Source organism: Diplotaxodon limnothrissa, linkage group LG12 (assembly GCF_057381915.1).
Source record: "Diplotaxodon limnothrissa isolate DT_005_m linkage group LG12, D_limnothrissa_male_GT1.1, whole genome shotgun sequence".
Taxonomy (NCBI): Eukaryota; Metazoa; Chordata; class Actinopteri; order Cichliformes; family Cichlidae; genus Diplotaxodon; species Diplotaxodon limnothrissa.
This window is the reverse complement of record NC_140607.1, coordinates 11,576,987-11,597,657: the sequence shown is the minus strand read 5'-3', so window position 1 is coordinate 11,597,657 and position 20,671 is coordinate 11,576,987. Positions and strand designations below refer to the sequence as shown.

At 42.5% G+C, this 20,671-nt stretch overlaps 1 protein-coding gene across 1 annotated transcript in view; it reads left to right on the top strand.

Annotated features, from left to right (window-relative positions):
• LOC146620902 (voltage-dependent N-type calcium channel subunit alpha-1B-like) overlaps nucleotides 1-18,823 on the top strand; it is a 137,568-nt gene extending 118,745 nt beyond the window's left edge. The window contains exons 21-23 of the mRNA XM_085367122.1: nucleotides 8,733-8,949; nucleotides 14,856-15,073; nucleotides 18,275-18,823. Of these exons, the coding sequence (XP_085223248.1) occupies nucleotides 8,733-8,949; nucleotides 14,856-15,073; nucleotides 18,275-18,823 (984 nt within the window). The remainder of the gene's footprint in view (nucleotides 1-8,732; nucleotides 8,950-14,855; nucleotides 15,074-18,274) is intronic.
• Nucleotides 18,824-20,671: the final 1,848 nt, after the last annotated feature.

Sequence of the window (20,671 nt, the reverse complement as noted above, 5' to 3'; positions counted from 1 at the left end):
CTCAGTTCATGGGCAGTTATTTTGCGCCTTGGTTTTTCCACACGCTTCTTACGACCCTGTTGACTATTTTGAATGAAACGCTTGATTGTTCGATGATCACGCTTCAGAAACTTTACAATTTTGAGACTGCTGCATCCTTCTGCAAGATATCTCACTATTTTTGACTTTTCTGAGCCTGTCAAGTCATTCTTAAAATATTATAATTCTTATAATTCTGATCACTTATCAGTACATATCCATATTTTTATATCTATAAAAAGGAAAGCTGACACTTGCTAGAATTTTTCAAAGGTGTAAGTATCACAGCAGATGCCTTTGTGTCAAAGTATCTGAGGCAAAAACACAGAAAAACATGAAGATTTTCCTGACATGGGATTTTATAGCAGATGACCTTAAAAATATTCTGCAGTAGATCAAAAACAAAAGAAAACCATTAATCAATATATGAACATTACCTGATGCTGCTGAAGTGAAGCAAAGCAAAGTTACAGAGGTTTTATTAGAGACATAGCTAAGTGTTTTGGAATTTTGCATAATTTTAAAAAGTTCAAATTTGTTTAGTAGCCTATTCAACAGCAGAAATTAGGCTTTCTTTTCCTAAGTAAGTAAAAGAAAAAAAAACACAGCGTCCGACAGCGCTGTAAACAACGCTAGACTTGTGCGTAGTAAGCAAGAAAATAATGCAGAAAACAGAGATTTTTGATGGGAAACTGTTCTCGAAGTACACTGAAAGAGAGAGATAGAGAGAGAGCTGTACATGAAGTGTGATTTTTATCATGGTGGAAGCAAAACAGCAAAAGTAAGAGGGAATTCATGACGATGTTATGTGAAGCATAGTTTGGATCTTCTTTTGCTGCTGGTTCAGTCAATATTGTTTGGAGAGAGATAAAAGCTACAGCTTCCGAATCTAGCGCAAAATGGACCTAAACACAAAGCGCCAATGCATCAGAATCGGTGAGCTGTCGGCTTTCAGCCCCGACCGTGTCCGTGCAACATCACACTGATTCTGATCCGTCAGCGGGTCCATGCTTTGTGTTTACATCTTTGTGCAGAATCTGTTTACCTGCTCTCATTTATTGTTTTAGCTGTTTGGTGGTTGTTGAAATTTTGCTAGGTTTAACCTTAGATTCTGGTGTTTCAGGCAAAATAAATTTATATATGAAAAAATCAATTCAGGATTTTAATGAATCGATATCACATTATCCAAGCTAGAATCGATAGTCAAAACCCACCCCTACACACAACATTGTAAAGGTGTGTCAACCAAGACAGCCCTACAACATCCAGAGCTTTCAGGAACTCAGGACGAACCTCATCCACCCCACGATCTACCTGTGATCTACCTGCACGATACACGGTGCAGTCACGAGCAGTGGGTAGAATGAAACTGCATATACAGTATTCTGAGTTTCTTGATGTATTTGTTATTCCTTTTCAGTCTAGTTTCATTTCAGTTTATCTAGTTACATTCTGCCATGCCTGGGTTACAGTTTTAATTCATGATTTATCAAGCTCCCCATTTGTCTCATCCCTGTGTTAAGTCTTCGTGTGTTTGTCTGTAATGTTTCATGTCCAAGTTTTCTTTGTTTGTCTAGTTCGAGTCATGTCTGGGTCTCGTTATGTTTCCCGTTTTATTTTGAAGGATCCTTGTGTTTATTGTATTTAGCTTCACGTCCCCTGTCCTGTCATTATGTTAATTGTTATCAGCTGCTTTCCCCATGTGATTCTGCTTTCCCTGATCAGTCAAGTCAAGTAGTCAAGTATTTATTTATTGTCATTGTCGAAGAACAATGAAATTGCGTTTGGGGCTTCCGTACAACCCGTAAAAAAAACAAACAAATACCCCTTAAAACCCAAGTGTAAATATTTAACCCAGTGTGACTTCAGTGCAATGAGACAATCCTTAGCAACAACATGAGAACAAGACAGGTAATGTTCATAGGACATTCAGACAAAGACCTGAGAAACATGACAAAATGCAACAATGCAACCCGTTCAATATTATTGTACTGTGAGATATGATGGTTGTCTATTTAAGAAAGAGGGGGGGGGGGGGGGGGGGGGAAGAGAGAATAAAGATTTAATGCACCAATGCAAACCAGTTCAGTGCTATTAAGAAGTTGGATATGGTTATTGTCCGTGAGAGGGGGGCAGAGAGGGGAGGGGGGCAGAATTCAGGACCCTCACAGCCTGTGGATACAGGCTGTTGGCCAGTCTGGATGTTCTGGCCTGTATAGACCTGTACCTTCTCCCTGAGGGCAGCAGGTGGAAAAGGTGGCGCGCAGGGTGATGTTGGTCCCGCAGGATACTGTGCACCCTCCTCAGACAGCGAGTGGGGAAGATATTACTAATCTCTGGCAGAATTGTTCCAATAATTCTGCCAGCTTCTTTCACCACCCGCTGGAGTGCTTGCTGGTCGGCCTTGGTGCAGCTGGGGAACCACACTAGAAATCCATGCGTCAGGACGCTGCTGATGGCACAGTTATAGAAGTTCAACATCAGAGGTCTGGGAATGTGTGCGCTCCGTAGTCTCCTCAGGTAGTAGAGGCGCTGTTGGGCCTTCCGTGCAACTAAGGTGATATGGTTGCCCCAGGACAGGTCCTCGGTCACAGTTACCCCCAAGAATTTAAAACTGCTCACCCTCTCCACCGCCTCACTGCCAATGAAGAGAGGCAGATGGTTGTTATGACCCTTCCTCCGGAAATCTACAATGATCTCCTTGGTCTTTTTGGTGTTTAAGACCAAGTTATTGTCGTGGCACCATGACTCTAGTTGTTGCACCTCTGTCCTGTAGTTTGTCTCATCGTTGTTGGATATAAGTCCGAGCACTGTGGTGTCATTGGCAAACTTAACAATGAGATTGGACGCGCAGGAGGAAATACAGTCATGGGTGAAGAGAGTGTATAGCAGAGGGCTCAGAACACACCCCTGAGGGGCGCCGGTGTTGACCACAAGGGTGGAAGAGGTGTTCTTACCCACTCTGACACTCTGTCTGCGGTTAGTGAGGAAGTCCACAATCCAGTTGCACAGAGAGGAGTTGAGTCCCAGTTGGTGGAGTTTGGGACGGAGTTTATATGGCCGGATGGTATTAAAAGCCGAGCTGTAGTCTACAAAGAGGAGCCGTGCATAGGTGTTCCTGTGTTCCAAGTGCTTCAATAATGTGTGCAGCACTATGGCGATCGCATCCTCAGTTGACCGGTTCTCCCTGTATGCAAACTGGTGCGGGTCCAGAGATGGTGGAAAAGCAGCTCTGATGTGTTTAATGACCAGTCTCTCCAGGCATTTGGCGGGAATGGGGGTGAGTGCCACAGGTCTGAAATCGTTCAGACATGTGACATTTGACTGTTTTGGGATGGGAACGATGGTTGCTGCTTTGAAACAGGATGGTACCAGTGAACAGGACAGCGAGGTGTTATATATAGAGGTGAAGACGTCCGCCAGGTCCGCAGCACAGTCTTTTAGCACCCGGCCCAGCACTCCATCCGGCCCGGCCGCCTTCCTGGTGTTAATGCTCCGGAACACACGCCTCAGCTCATGAGTGCTCAGGACCGGAGCAGGGTCGGTTGAGGGGAGAGGGGACAGGACAGGGTCGGTGTTCTCCCTATCAAAGCGGGCATAAAAGAGGTTTAGGTCCTCAGCCAGAGTAGGACTATCGGCTGAGGGTGATGGTGTTCTCCTTTTGTAGTCCGTGATAGCCCTGATGCCTTCCCAGACCTGCTTTGGGTTTGTGATGTTCTCAAACCTGGCCTCGATACGCCTCCTGTGCTGCTGCTTGGCAGTCTTGATGCCTCTTCTCAGGTTAGCCCTGGCAGCACTGTATGCCTCCTGGTCCCCGGAGTTGAAAGCGTTGTTCCTCGTTCGAATAAGTTGTTGAACTCTGTGTGTCATCCAGGGTGGATTATTAGGGAACACACGGAGTCGTTTCCAAGTTGTTACATTGTCCACACAGAAACGGATGTAGTCCAAGACAGTGGAGGTGTAACTGTCCAATGCGACACGATTGTCAGTGTCCTGCACCTTGAATACCTCCCAGTCTGTGCAGTGGAAACAGTCCTGAAGCATCGGAATAGCATCCTGCGGCCAGTGCTCTTGATCTTTTGTGTGTATATTGGGTGTAGCAGAAGGGAGAGATGGTCTGACAGACCCAGGTGGGGATAGGCCTGGGCTCTGTATGCGTTCGCCATGTTGGTGTACACCTGGTCCAAAGTTCTATCTCCTCTGGTAGCACACTTCACATTTCGGTGGAAATTGTGAAGTACAGATTTCAGGTCCGCGTGATTAAAATCCCCAGCCGCAATAAAGACACTGTCCGGGTGTGCTACCAGGCTGTTATTGATGCTGCTGCTCAGTTGTGCTAACGCTAGCTTAGCATTAGCATCTGGTGGAATGTAAACAGCGCAGATGTAAACGGCAGAAAATTCCCGAGGGAGATAGAATGGACGGCACTTTAACACCAACAGTTCTACCTCTGTACTGCACAGTCTTTCCGTTACCGTGACGTTCGTGCACCAGAAGTTGTTAATATAGATGCACAGCCCCCCGCCGGTCTTCTTACCCGAGTCCGCTGACCTGTCGGCTCGATAGGCGGTGCGGCCTGCTAGATCAATAGCCACATCGGGAATGGCGCTGTCCAGCCAGGTTTCAGTAAAAATCATGCACGAACAGTTGTTGAAAGTCCGTCGAGTGGCGATCTGCAGTCGTATTTCATCCAGTTTGTAACGGATTGAACGGGCATTGGAGAGGAATATGGTCGGGAGTGGTGGTTTAAACGGACTAGCCTTTAGCCGTGCCCACAGGCCTCCCCGCCTGCCTCTCTTCTGCCTCCGCTCGCAGCGTCTCCTCCTGCGGCTTGCTGTTGCGGGTAGCCCCGGGGGTTGCTTGACGATCTCCGGGGGGATGAGATACTCGGATGTTAATTGAAGATCTCCACGGCTTAGTTGTAGTAGATCATCTCTATTATATTGAAGTAACCCCAGACTGTGTGAAATTATACACAGCACCACAGTACCACCAAAAGTGCAAAAGTGTAGGAGCTCCGGGCCGCTGCGTCTGTGCGCGCCGCCATCACTACAATATACATGTTTTACAACAAAAGGAGTGTGTAAAACATGTATATTGTAGTGATGGCAGTATACTGTGTATATTTATACTGCCAGTATGGAAAATGATTATTTGGAAATGCTTAAAATGGAAATGATAATTTACTGTGAGGTGAGGTGTGGTTGGGGTGTGGACAGTAGTTGTGCTTTTGTAACGACGAGGGGGGAAAGAAGGGGGGAAAGAAAGAGGGAAAGAAAAACAGCTGAGAAGAGGGACGGGGGAGAAGGGCAAAAAAACAAAAACCAACAGAATAAGCAAAAAAAAATAAATACATATATCGATCACCTGGATCACCTGTTGAGAAAGAAAAAAGAAAACAAGCAGAAGAAAACGAGAGTAATAGAATAAACAACATCACAATGATATATAGGAACATGACAGTAAATACTAAATATTAAACATTATTGTGCAGCACGTAAGATCGACAGCGCACAGTGTGCTTTGAGGTAGGAGCCAAAAAGGGTGTAGTTTGTGAGTGTGAGCTCCCGTGTGTACACCTGTGAACATGGACGCGCTTGTTTTTAAAAGGTTCCTTCATGTAATGATCTGCTAGAGCAGGGGTGTCAAACTCAAATACACAGTGGGCCAAAATTCAAAACTGGAACAAAGTCGTGGGCTAACATTAATATTTATTGAAAAAAAAACTTCCTCCAGATATAAGAATGAATCTTTTCTTATGGACTCAAATAAGTTTTGCTGGAAAACTGAATATGGAACAAGCAAAGCTTAATACTAAACAATATATATATTAGCTGTATAATACCAGTAGGCCAGCTCTAATAGTAATTTGGTATGGCTTCGCGGGCCAAATGTAATTAGGCTGCGGGCCAAATTTGGCCCGTGGGCCAGAGTTTGACACCTGTGTGCTAGAGGGTGTGGGGAGCCACTGCCCCGTCCTCCAGGGCATGAAGCAGGTATGGAGGAGATCAAAACTCCAGACATCCAGAGGCCCCCAGAACACAAGAGACCAAGGAAGACCAACAGAGGGGCAGCCGTCCCACTGTCCCAGAAAGAGCTGAGGAGAGTCCCAGATGAGGGGTCACTCAGCAGCCGCGGAGCAGAAGCCAGGGGGGTTGCAGTGATGCGCCCGTGAGCTCCGCCAGCAGCCAGCTGTGCCTGAGTGACCAAGCCCCAGGCCGAGAGGCCGCGGGCACCCCACCTCCGAAGTGGCCCGATGTGTACCTGGGCGCCCATCCCCGGACACAAAGAACCACCAACGCACCGATGTCTGAGGGAGTCCGCCACCGGCAGGGGAAGTGGTGGGGGGAGATAGGCCTCCAAACCTTGGAGGGCCTGATATGTCCCCAGAGAGGTGACGTCTGATACCCAACCTGACGTATAGACACAGAAATACAGGCACACACAGATACAAACATCCATTCCCACCCTCATGCTCTCATATGCACTTACTCCACACTCAACCAACGTGGAGACAGACATAAAGCGTACTCTACGAACCGGGTCTAGGTACATTGCCCCTGGAGGGGGGAACTGCACCCAGACCCAGGTGGTGTTACCCTTTTCCCTGCGGTGGGGAGAAGCAGACCGACCCGACTCCACAGCAGGGAGGCCCTACATTTCAGACCCCAGTCGGAGGGCCAACTCCTCCTCCTAGCCCCCCGCTCCAGCAGGCCGCAGAGAACGGGGTGAGAGAAGACTCCAAACCTCCCTCCACCCGCTTATTGTAGTGTTGATGCATGTGTGTTCTAAGGTGCATTTAAAACCCAGGAGGGCATGGAGCTACCTGTCAGAGAGCAGCAGGTAAGCGCATAGCCCCTCCTGCTAGCCCTCAATGTCTACGTGTATTTAAAATTGAGAGGTGGGCAACGACGCCAGGGGTGAGGTGTACACCCTGATGGTAATTTGGATTCCGTGTAGCGTGTCCACCCCCAAGATCCTATATGCATGTGTAATGAGAGTGTGAGTAATGTGAATGTCTAAGTTGTGGGATAAAATTGAGGCAGAGGCAGCCAGAAGGGGACAGAGGGGGGGTTGCCTCCTCCCCACCTGATCATTCCTTATGTGTACTTAATCCGTGTGTTTCTGCTCAGTCAGTGTCAGATTGTCTGTTATCCTCACCTCATCTTTTCATAGTTTCCGTTATTGTGTCACTGTTTCATAGCCTGCCTAGTTACTCTGTGTTCATAGTTTTTTCATAGTTCTTCCACAGAGTGTCAGTCTTTTTAGTTTACACAGTGTTCTCAGTCTCCTTAGTTTCTCCTTAGTGTTCTCTAGTGTTTTTGTCATGCCATCAGCCACAATAAAGGCTCGCTTTATTTTTGGAAACCTAGTTCTGTCTCCACCATGTCTGCATCTGGGTCTACCTCTTCTTCTGCACCCCGCCGTGACAATATAAGCCTTACATTTCTAGTTTATCAAATACCAGTGAGCAGTCCTTACCTTTAAATATAGTATAACCTCTCTTCTTCCTCACCTCTCCTGTCTTTCGTATCTTTCTCCATCTCTGACTGAACTTAGCTCCATCTCTTCATTTAAAAAACAGTGTTAGCTAAAGCTAGCTACACATTGTGAGACAAACTGCACACAAAGAGTTTCTGTGTTTGCTGATATTTGTTGAGCTGATAGAAACGTTGCCTTTGAAATTACCTGAAGCAAAAAAACAAACAAAAAAAAAACAAACAAAACACTGACACCTCTGACTTTGGCACATGTCATCTCTTTTAATGCAACATCCCCTGTTAATTAATAAATGAACAGGACTGCAATTCATTTGTTACTGTTTAGGTTCAAATTAGTTTGATGTTTGAAGACTTGCAGTGACAAAATGATAATACCCCTCAAATGTGTTAAAACAAAATTAATGAGCCTGGTTTTAAAATGTAAGGAGTAGAAAGTAAAGATATTTGTTTAAAAATGTAGGGAGTAAAAGCAAAAAAGTAGTCAAAAAAATAAATACTTAAGTAGAAATTTTAGATATCTGTACTTTACACATTAGTGTACTTTGTTATTTCTGACCTCTGAAAATCAGTTTGTTTGTTTTTTTAGCTATTGCTAAATACAGAGGGGTTTTTTTTCTGGAACTAGAAGATGTCTCTTAAAAAGTCTTATTCACCCTTCACTATTAATTTTGACTTTTTTTTTAATAAATTTTCTGTTACAGATCATTCCAGTTGGGTGTTCCATATATGTGAAAAGTCTACAGAATGTTATAAAACCTGAAACTAATTCTATCTTAAAATAGGTTAATCAGCTGAATGAATTAGCTCCTACTGGTATGAGTGAAACACTTGGTCCTTTGCCTTTAATTTCCTCGTCGTGGGATCAATAAAGTCTTATCTTATCTTATCTCATCTTGATACTTACTTACTATTTACTAAGACAGACTTGTATGGGCAGATTGGCCCTGTGCTCCTAATACTGATGCATTCTTTAGCTAAATGTAAAATGTTTTCACTCCCTTTGTTGTGTCATGTGGGACAACAGTCAATTATTCTAAAACACAACACAAATGATTACATTTGTGCTGTAATGTATTTTCTTCATCAGATTAAGCAGTGGGCAATTACTGTGTGGATTAAATAATTAGATGCAGTTGTTACATGAAGCTGTGGGGAAAAACAACTCTAAAATGTATTGCTGACTGGCTTTCTCTATCCGTCTTTCTCCTTCAGTCTGTCCCTGATGCCAGCCCTATGAAGCGCTCAGCCTCAACTGTGACCCCACAGCGGCCCCAAGAGGTCAATTTAAGAGACTACACCCTGGAAAAACCAAGCCAGGAGAGAACCCACCACCATCACCGTCGCTGCCACCACCGTAGAGACCGAGACAGAGAGAACAGACAGAGGTTTTTAGATGCACCTTTGGCAGGTCAACCTCCCGGTTCTGCTGGTAAAGTCAGTCAGAATTTATTCACAAGCACTATCAAAATCACAGTGTACAAAGACATTCAGTATCATCTAGTCCCACTTCAGTATCATCTAGTCCCACTTAGTATTGGACTGTCCCATCATGCTATCCTATAATTTTATGTGATTGTTTTTAGTTCAGTTGCAATTCATTTATATGGTGCCAACTCACAACAATAGTTTCCTTTAAGGGGCTTTATATTATAGGACGCGTGATCTGCAATATTAGCAAGAGCCCCAGCTACTCACTAAGAACAAGGACTTGGGTGACGATGGGGTTGAAGAAGTCCCTTTTAACCAGAAAAAAACTCTAGAGCAGTAGGAGAATAAAAAAGCGGTGAAACAAAGGATCTGGAGGAGCAGTGCACAGTGGATTGTGATCCCCAGCAATCTTAGTGTCCAAGATGAAGACTCTGCTTCCCATTCTACTTTGGAATGCTCTGTGAACTACAGGTATACCTGCAGTCTGAGAGCAAAAGGATTTGGGGAGATTTATTAGGATTTATTTACGATAAATGATAACGACTTAAAATAGAGAGCCAATAAAGTGAAGCTTAAAAGGAAGACATATAGCCTCCCTCACATCCTAGTTTTTCGGCATTACTAAAATGTGTTCCTTATTTTGATAGTATTGCACAGATGAAATAAGGCAGTCTTGTTTCTTTAACATGCAAGTTAAAGGAGACAGACATTTGGGTCAAAAATAAAACTTAGAAGCAGAAAATGACACGTATTCCAGATATCCAGACTTTCATAGTCTAATCTGCATGTCAGTGGAATCACAATGTTTTCTGTTAACATCACCTAAGTAAGCTCATTGGGTGAGCATCACTTTGGTGAAGGTCAATAGGTTCACTCAACCTACTGAGTTCCTTTTTCTTTAATCTTTGACACTTAACTACTCCCACAGTTTTTGTGCTATTTTCACCATTCAAATTTTAAACTGTTCTGCTATTTCTGCTAATGCCAGCTACAGGGCTCTAGAGTGTGACCAATTTGGTCGCTTATGCGACTTAATTTCTCAATGGTGTGACTAAAAAAAATCCTAGGTCGCACTGGTGCAACCAGCTGTTTAGTACAAAAAAAGGTCTCCGCAACTCTGGAAGTCTCTGCGTGGTCAACAGCAGACACACATTATGCCCATAACATGGTTTAAACCAATCAGAGATAGTCAGTGTGTACTTTTGAAAGTGCAGGCGGATAGAGAGAGGTGAGCAGCTTGAATAAAGTGATATCGATTCATTGAATCCTGAATCAACTTTTAAATATAAATGTATTTTACCAGAAAGGCCAGAATCTCAGTTTAAACCTCACAAAACTATTTCAACAACCACCAACAAGCTAACAGTAAATGAGAACAGCTAAACGGATTCCACTCAAAGACGTAAACACAGAATGCGGCCCCGACACATCAGTGAAATGTCAGCATTATCACCTGACGACATGTACATGGACGCGTTGATGCTGAAAGCTGACAGCTTACTGATTCTGATGCGTCGGGTCCATGCTTTGTGTTTACGTCTTTTTTTGCGCTAGATTATGATGCTGCAGGTTTTGTCACTCTCCAACCAAAATTGACTGCAGCAGCAAAAGAAGATCAAAACTTGTCTTCACATTTGATAAACATCATCATGAATTCCCTCTTACTTTTGCTGTTTTGCTTCCGCCACAATAAAATCACACTTGCTGCACAGTGCTTTTTCTCTCTCAGTGTACTTCTAGAACAGTTTTCTTTCTCAAATCTCTGTTTTCTGCATTATTCATTCGATTATTAAGCACAAGTCATGTACAGTGCTGTCGGCTGCTGTTTTGTTTTTCTCCAAAAATGACCTCCAACAAGAAAGCCAAATTTCTGCTGTTTAATAGCGAAGAAATGTAAACTTTTTTAAAATGATGCCAAATTGCAAAACAAGTGTCCCCTCTCCCCACTCCCTTTCAGCGGCAGGCAGCAGCAAACAGATCATCAGAGGCCGAGATGATGATTAAGTTTAACATTGTCTACAATGTCTACTACTGCCAAAGACCGCCAAAGCACTTTAAGAACAAGGACTTTCAGTAACTTATCTTTCTTGTAGAATGGTGCTCCAAATAAAGAACTTTGTGTTGACAAGACTGTTAGTTAATAATTTAAACATCGATATTGCCTATATCGATATTGCCTGTATTATTTTATTTTTTTTAAAGTGCACATGTAAAACTACAGTGTTAAGCGATGTTGTTGAAAAATTTGTGTGCACCTAAACTTTTGTGAAACCTTTGATTCAGAATATGAATGACTATCTGCATCTAACAAAAAAGTTAGGCGCACCAGTGTAACCATGGAAAAAGTTAGTCTAGAGCCCTGCAGCTCTATCTTTTGGTGCTCATAACTTTTATGCATTTTTAAATATTAAGCTTTTTAACTTTTCAACTCGTCATATCTTCTAAACCGGGGACTCCAGAGACATGAGCCTTGTGCCAATATCTTCAGACACTCCTGACGGTCACGGTAAAATAATTTTTTTTCATACCGTTTACCGTTTTCCCATGAATTACGTTTGTTTCAGGATAGGAAATCTGTCTTTGCCTCACTGAGATGAGCAGGTGCCCTGAGAGTGGGCAGCACAGGTTTGAATCCTACTTGTGGTTGTTGCCGCATTTCTTTCCCGCTCTCGCTCCTTCTGCTTTTTTTTTCTTTCTCGCTCCTCTTCAGTGTACCCTTTGAAATAAAGCAGATAGTTCCGCTTCTTCAGCTGTTTTTGGCACATGATTTCCACTACATGGCATTCACCCAGTATTTTTGCAGGAAATGCAACTTTTACTAGTTAACAAAGCAATTTGCAGTTCGGGAAAACGATAGATAAATGAATAAATAAACAATCAAGAAATCCTCCGATTTTCTTCGATGCCACCATCAGGTTAGCGTTTCCACTTTGCCATAAGTTTTTTGCTGCTTAGTGGCAGTTGGTTTGCACTGACTAAAGGCTCACCAAAGTAGTTCAGACTCTTGTCATCTGTCTTACAGTAGATTGCATTGCAACATAGTCACTGAAATATCTCTTCTTGACAGATATTTACCTGTTCAAATGTAAAAAGATACTCATTCATATTCTGAATCAAAGGTTTCAGATTCTGACACCTTTTGACAAGAAGGGCAGCTCTCTAGCACAGGGGTCCCCAATCCCAGTCCACGAGGGCCGGTGTCCCTGCAGGTTTTAGATGTGTGCTTGATCCATCACAGCTGATTTAAATGGCTAAATGACCTCCTCAACATGTCTTGAAGTTCTCCAGAGGCCTGGTAATGAACTAATCATGTGATTCAGATGTGTTGACCCAGGGTGAGATCTAAAACTTGTAGGGACAGCGGCCCTCATGGACTGGGATTGGGGACCCCTGCTCTAGCATCTTACCCGCTTCTTACATACTACTTCAAATATAACATGTACTGTCAGTTTAATATAGTTAAATACAAGGGGAAAACAATAAAACACATTATTGGAAAGAATATTAGGGACTTAACTTAAGTCACCTATAAAAACCTCTGATTTTAACGAAACATTTGACAAAAAATGCTTCTTGATTTTAATGTACAGTGGGGGGAAATAATTGCTAGCTCTCTGGCATGGAGGGGGACACACTGCTGAGGAGATCAGGAGGATTTTGATCTCAATAACCCCTCAATAAAAACCAACACACTATAAATAAAGCATAAAATCTAAACATATAAGTGTGAGGAGTTTCAAAAGAACAAGCACAGAAAATTAGTAAAGTCAAAAAAAAAGGACAAAACAAGAGCAACATCCATCAAACGGTTAGTTACCACTTTGTCCGAGTTTTGTTGAAGTCCTGAATTCTGCGACTTTTCAGGAGCTCAGCTTCCCTTCTTTCCTAACCATGAGCCCTCCACTGAGCAGTAGTACTTCTCTGACTGTAGCAGATCACTCCTGTTATTGCTTCCAAGGTTGCTCTGTTAGAAGCTAAGGGTTAAAACAATTAAATTTGCACAATTAAATCCAGATACTTAGATTAAAGTGGATACTTATGTAAGTATCCACTTTCAAAGCAGTACTGCCACAACCTTGGTTGGCCAAGTAAATCATGTTAGCATCATAAAGCACTGTTTTAAACCATATTTATTTACAATTTGGAAAAAGAAATTTGGTGAATTAATTAGCAGTTATTCTGCTGTATTTGCTGTATAGCAGTAGAAATACTAAAAAAGGACACTGGAATCTTAAAGAACAGAAGAGTTCTAAAGCAACTTCTGAAACCTCTGTACTACTGTCCCATTAGTCCTGTTATATATTATCATATACCTTTTATCAATATTATCATATACCTTTTCTGAATAATTGAAAAAAACAAAAACAAAAAACGGTAGCCCCTTCTATTACTAGAACACGTTGCAAAGTTGCCTTCTGGTAGTTCAATCTCCTGACTACCTTCCCTCTCTTCGTTACCATCCGACTACACTTCTCTTCTATATATACTTCTACATGCACAGGAGTCTGATTATAATGCAGATATTGCACGTACAGTTAAGAAATGCACATTTCTGAGGTTGTGTTGTGGAAACATCCAGGTTTCAAGCTTCACTGTGATCCTCATGCACTCAAAGATCCTTTTTCCGGTGCACTTGGTACCCAATCTCGGGTGGGGGTGATGATACCTGTCGTCCTGCCTCCCCCTTGCTGTTGCAATCTCTAGCCATGAGAGTAGGTCCTTCTTCTGAATGTTGGAACACCAGTTGTTTCGCCGTCAATGCTGGATGCTGGATATCAAAGATTCCATAAGCCCCTCATCCTGTTCAAACTGCTGGGGTTACTTATGTAGTAGCATTGCAACAGCACCCTGTTTTTTATTTCTTTATTTCTTGCCCACTTACAGTAACGAATTAAAAGTAATCCCGTTACTTTACTGATTACTTATTTTCAAAAGTAATTAATTACTTAGTTACTTAGTTACTTTTTAAAAACACGATTTACAACCTGAATAGGTTATAAAGCGATAGATTTTTCAGCCCAATTCTACTTTTTCTGCATAATCCATCATACAAAATGTAATCAAATGGAAAGGTCCCTTTTTTAAAACAGGTTTACCCTGGTGCAGTGTGCCGCAGCAGTCAGTGGAAGAATCCACGAGTTTCTCTGTGAATTTTCCATTACGTCGTAGCGCACTCGGTGTTTGCTTGGAAGTTTAGGGGTTTTTTTCGCTCTAAAAAGAAGTTTTCTTCCCACGCACAGCGGACACTAATGTTTTTGTCACTTTTTATGGAATCAAACTCAAAATAAGGTCAGTACTTCCACGCTTTAAATGCTGCACGCTCATACTCTCTCCCGCACTCGATATATGATCCACTGTTGATCTGCACACAGCTGTTGTCACGAACGTCGCACTCGCTTACATCACTGTCATGAGACATTCTCGCAAAAAAATCACAGTTTTAGTAACGCAGCGTTCCTACGGGAAAGTAACGGTAATCTAATTACCGTTTTTGCAATAGTAATCCCTTACTTTACGCGTTACTTGAAAAAGTAATGGATTACAGTTACAAGTAACGCGTTACTACCCATCTCTGCCCACTTATGCCTCCTTGTTCCAGTAGCCCACTACGCTATCCAGCAACTATCTGCCTCTTGGTAGAATGGTGCAGAAATGGTTGTCCTTCTGGAAGACTGTTTTCACTCAACAGAGCAACTCTGGAGCTCTGTCAGAGTCATCTCTCTGATTAAGGCCTTTCCATTCCAAACTAATTCTAACCTATTAAATGCTTAATCGTTAATTAGATTAGAAATGACCTATGCTGTTTCTGTCATGACTGTTAGAATCTTTACCCCTACTGAAACACTGGGGAGTAAGAAAATCTTAGGACTTGTCAGAAACACCCAGCAATATTTTCTTCCTTCACAGCTGCAGTGGGTGAGCCAGCATCGGAAACAACAGCCTCCAGAGAGCGAGCCCACGACCGTGGACGCTCCCATGAAAGGAAACACCATCATTCCTCTGCAGACAAACAGCGCTACTACTCCTGTGACCGCTATTGCAGCCGGGGACAGTGCCACTCGAAATCTTCCACCGCCAGCTGTGCTGGCTCTCCAAGTGAAGGGCTGGAAACCAGCAACAAGCAGGTGGGCAAGCATGTTCTTTTTGACTAAGGTCATCTTTGAGCTTTCATTTTTTAATGTCATTCTTGTTAGTTTAGCTTAAGGCGTCTTCTTTTTTTGCAAATCCCCCCATTTTCCACCATTTCTCCTCCTACTCATCATTCAAATCGACTTGGGCTTTCCATAATGACGATTCAGGTATTTGTTGCTTTAGGGGGGCCAACACGTAGGATAATATATTTTTCTATTTTTATTCAAATCAGGCTCTTTTATCCCCATTTTTACTTTCTTTTGAAAGAATTTATAAATGCAACTATACGGTTTGGATTGTTTTATACCTATGATTTGGCCCCTGTCTTCAATGATAAGTATGGCTTGGGCAACTCACTTCTTTTAGCCATGGACATATGTCACACTCTAGAGTATTACACAGTCCAGCTTCTCGTAACATATACTCACAAGTACAGTCAATGTTACCACAGGAATATTTGACTGTAGGATCAACTTTCAGAAGACAGCCATACAGCATTTATACAACATGCCTTATCCAGCTTGGTGTTAATGTTAAATAATCTAATTTGATAACTCAGGAGGAAAAGTGTGCTATCATCCTGGGTCCATCTGCCTGTCTGTCCATCCATCTATTTTCTTCCACTTATCCGGGACTGGGTTGTGGGGACAGGAGTCTAAGCACAGATGCCCAGGTATTCCTCTCCCCAGGCACCTTCTCCAGCTTATTCTGGGGAACACCAAGATGTTTTTAGGCCAGCTAAGAGATGGAATCTCTCAAGCATATCCTGGTTCTGCCTCCAGTGGAACATGCCCGAAGAAACTCACAGAGAAGGTGCCCAGGAGGCATTCTTGACAGATGCCCAAACCACCTCAACTGGGTCATTTTGATGTGGAAGAGTAGCAGCTCTAGTCTGGGCCTCTCTCAGATGGCTGAACTCCTCACTCTATTTCTAAGGGAGAGGCCAGCTACCTTTCAGAGAAAGCTGTTTGTACCCGTGATCTCATTCTTTCGATCATAGTGCCATTCCTGGTCTTGTTGTCATTTGCCACATGAGTGTTGCAGTCTCCCAGTAGGATGACATTCACCAGATAGAGCACCATTGAGCACCCCACCTAGTGAATCCAAGAAGTCTGGATACTCTGAACAGTTGCATAAGTGCAAACGACAGTCTAGACCTGTTCCTGAGTCAATGGCACAAGGAAACAGCTCTGTAATCCACCGTTAAAACCCTATGTACCAGTAGCTAGCCAAGTGGAAATGATAATACCCACCTCAGCCTGCTGTCACTCATCAAGGGAAACTTCAGACTGGAATCGAGCCTAGTCCCTCTCCAGGAGACTGGTTCCAGAACCTGAGCAGTGCGTTGAGGTGACCCCAAATATATTTAAGTATCTCTCAACCTCTAGCACTAGTTCAGGCTCCTTCCCCACCAGAAAGGTGACATTTTGTGTTCCAATATCCAGCCTTGATAGCCAGGGACAAGCAGGGCCCCCAACCTTGACTGCTGTGTGACAGACATTGAACCCAACCCCTAGTGCGCCTCATGCAGGTAATGGACTTACAGGAAGAAACTAAAATAAGTAAACTGCAGAGTTTTTTTTTTTTAGCTAAAATATGTGAAGGTACATTTATAGATTGTTTCAAGTGAAGTAAAAATGTGATTAAAAGAGCCTGATATGAAAGACGTGCTGTCTAGTACGTCTGTATTGCTCCCTTAAAAGCAAGAGAGGCACAAGCTGATCTGATTTAGTAGGACATGAAATGGTGGAATTTAGAGCAATTTGAAAATAAATTAGTTGACTTAATCTGAAAAATAAAGGTTTACATTGAAAAAGTCTCTTACCACAACTTCCACTGGTAAGAAGGATGAATGAAAGAGTGCAGAACACAGTGAGAATCAATGAGGTAACAGATAAGTGAGATTAAGAAAAGCGAGAAAAAAAAACAATGCAAACTGGAAACTTTAAAGAATAGCAAAGCATAACACTATTTATCCACATAGTGTTATCTGACAGTTTTTACATCATATACACTTAACCTGTGCATGTATTTTAGATAACTGGGAACCTTTTCCATTTCAGCTGGGTGTTACAAGTCAATTAGTGCCGGTGAAAAATATTAACTTATCAATATCAGCATTTAATATAAATACAATATATAGTAAAAGTCTTGAGCCACCCTTCATTTCTTTATATTTTGCAAGAAAATTTTAAATAAGAGTAGTAATTTATTGAAACATACAAAGATGGAAATACAGTATATATGGCAAAATAGTGTTTGTACAGTTAAAACAAGCTTAGAACTCAGTATTTTGTACTAATGTCTAAATGTTCCCTACAAAACTTGATTCTTTTCATTTCTTAAGTATTCTTCAGGAATAGTTCTCCAGCTTTCTTGACCTGGTTTTTTTTTCAGTTATTTCCAAGATGATCAAACTTCACTTCAGTATTGTTGAAGTCCAGGCTCTGTGGAGGCATGGAGTCCTGCTTTGCTTTTACTGCATTGGCAGTATATCTGGGACCATTTTCATGCTAAAAGATGACGCTCTTGCCATTCAGAAGATTTTAAGATTTTGTTGCAAATTGCATCAAAATCTGGCTCTGCTTTTCTGCTCTCATAATTCCATCAGTTTTAACAAGATCTCCAACACCATTAGCTAAAATGCAACCCCAAACCATGACCATACTTTACAGATGCCTGTAGACACTTACTCTTGCAGTGAATATGTGTTCCACTGTAAACTTTGCATTACTTAAGTCAAGTTGAATTGACTCGATATATTTGAATAAAAGCAGAATAAAAGACTGCTTTTTGTCACATTACCATATATATTACAGAGCATCAGCAAATGTGTGATATAGACAAGCAGAAATTAAATGCAGACTGTTGTGATTGCTCTGCATGTTTTTAGTGCTTTCTTCTCTGTCTGCTTTCAGTATAGCCTCTCATGACCTTTCGCTTTTCTTCCCACTTTGTCTTTTTCATCATGTCCCTCTGTGATTATCTATCCATTTGTGCGTCTTTATTTTTGTCTTCTCTGTCCCTCTTATGTTTGCTGTTATCTTACCATGTACATGTATTTTGGTGTCTTTCTTTTCTTTTCTTCCCTTGGGTGGCTCTGTACTTATACATATTCTTCCCATTTTCCTTTCTTCTCTGGCATATTTTCTTTTTCCTCATCATTTCAAATTGCTTGTCCAATTTTCATCTAGGGCAGTGGTTGGGTTAAAGGCAGCCCAGTGGCACTGAGCTCCAATACTAGCACGTCAAGCCGTGGACGTCGGCAGCTCCCCAAGATCCCCCACACCCCGCGACCCGGGGTGGCTTACAAGACTGCCAATTCCTCTCCTGTGCATTTTGTGTCCAGCCAGACCTCTCTGAGTCCCAGCCGGCTAAGCCGTGGCCTCTCAGAGCACAATGGCCTCCGTTACAGCGGCTCTCACCACTTCCCCTGCCCCGTCACTCGTATCAGCTCAGAGCCCTTCCTGGGCCAGGGCAAGGCTCTGGGTAGCCTTTATGGCAGCCTCCGGGACCAGCTGCAAGTCTTCCAGGATATGGCGGCGCTGTCTCCCAGCCCCTGTGCTGGACACTCCTCTTGGAACGCACTGCCTCACATGATGGGAGCCTTGTCTCCTGCTCAACAACAGAACATTGGTATGCCCAATGGGTACCACATCAGCTTTGGGGGTAGCACCAGCCCAGGCTCTGGCATCAGGCCACCCAGGTGTTACCAGGAGGCAGTAAAGGATGAATGGTGCTAGCATGGCTTTAAACAAACCTTTTTAATGCATTTTTGAGGAATTGTGATGAGTTTTATCATCTTCTTTGAAGGCTTTAGTTTACAGCATCACTGTGTGTGTTTTAATGCTTTATTGCAATCCTAACTTGGAGATCTTAAGTTATGGAGAACATCTGAGGAGAATGCTTTAAGGGGGTAATATTTGAATGTGAATAGAAAAGTATCCTCTTTATCAAAGCGCTTGTAGCAGAAAGGCAGACTTTTTGTCAATATCAAATGTCTTACAGTGTCTGTTTTTGATTTGCTACTGACACCACCATACTGATCCTGAAGCAACTTTCCATACAATATATATATATTATATGGAAAGTATATATATATATATATATATATATTAGGGGTGCAACGATACACAAAATTCACGGTTCGGTTCGGTTCGATACTTTGGTGTCACGGTTCGATATTTTTTCGATACAAAAAAAAATGTTCATGCCTTTTTAATTTGTCATTTATTAAAATTATAAATATATATTTTAACACAAAAGTACAGTTTTTAAATTTAACCCTAACCCTTGTGCGTGTTGTTTTTTAGCTCGTCATATTGCAGCCACAGAAATTCTTTTGTCCATGAAACCATAAAGCTGCACTTTCTTTTTGCCTTATAGTCTGATTTGTCATAACTTCTCCGTTTTGTGGTAAGCTTTTCTTTGGCTGTCACTTCTTCACCCTGACCTGTCTTATTTGGCTCAGCAGAACTAAAATATATATGTCTGTGAAGGTTCTCAATCATCCAGGTCATCGTAGTGAAATATATATCCTGCCGCACTCACATAAGCTCAGCGATTCTCTGCGCGATCAACCTCTCACATGTTTAAGCTGCGGGAGATTTCACTTGTCATGTTTGCATAGTAAGCTAACAATTAATAAGACGATGTCAGAGGAATTGGTGCACAAATTATCATCACTCACAGATCAGTGCTGTCGCTCTCTATACACAGTTCGCGCGATTGCAAAGTGAAAGCAAAAAAACAAGCGCAAATTCAAACACGATTTTAATATGTCACATATTGACAGTGGCTCACCCAATGACATAATTACCCAGCTACATTTCTGAAAGAATGCAAAAGCATTGACATATATTTTTCCTTCCTACAATAGCCCGACAGGCAGGGGAGAGATAGCCCCGGGACGTCGGGCTAGCGATATTGCGAGCCCTGTATCTGATTGAGGAATCACTCATCTTTGGAAAAGAGAGTTTATTACAGAGAAATGTCTCTTTCCAAAATAAAAGCTATACTATCCGCTTCTTCTGGGCTATATTCTCAGCAGCATATTAAACATATCAGGTCTCCATAAGGAGAATCCTGTGCTAACAGCTGTCTAAATGACTCGGCTAAAGTTTGTAGCATGCATGCTTGTTGTTTTTGTCTTTGCACTAGGATGATGTCGGTGTAAATGTGCAGTCATATTCGTTGTGTTCCCACTAGTGCTTTCAGGTTAATCTCGTTGAAATAACCTTAACGCCACAACACGGCAAATCTCCGTTAACGAGCTACCCTATACAGAGGGGCTAGACGGCCAACACGTTAACGAGCTAACTGCGCTAACACACTAGCTCCCACCCATGTAATTGAGCATTGCATGGCACATCCCAACATACTGTTTTACTTTAGTCCATGACTCGCTTACCTTCAGGGTCATACGTCACATGAAAACCAAAATAATTCCAAACGCCAGATCTGAATGAGGGTGGTCCACTTCTGTCTCGCTAGCTTGCCCTGCGCTCTTCCTTCTGACCATCCTGTCTGTGTTGAGTGCTCAGTGAATCTGCGTTCGACTACTCCGCCTAGGCTGCACTCTCGAGCCTAGG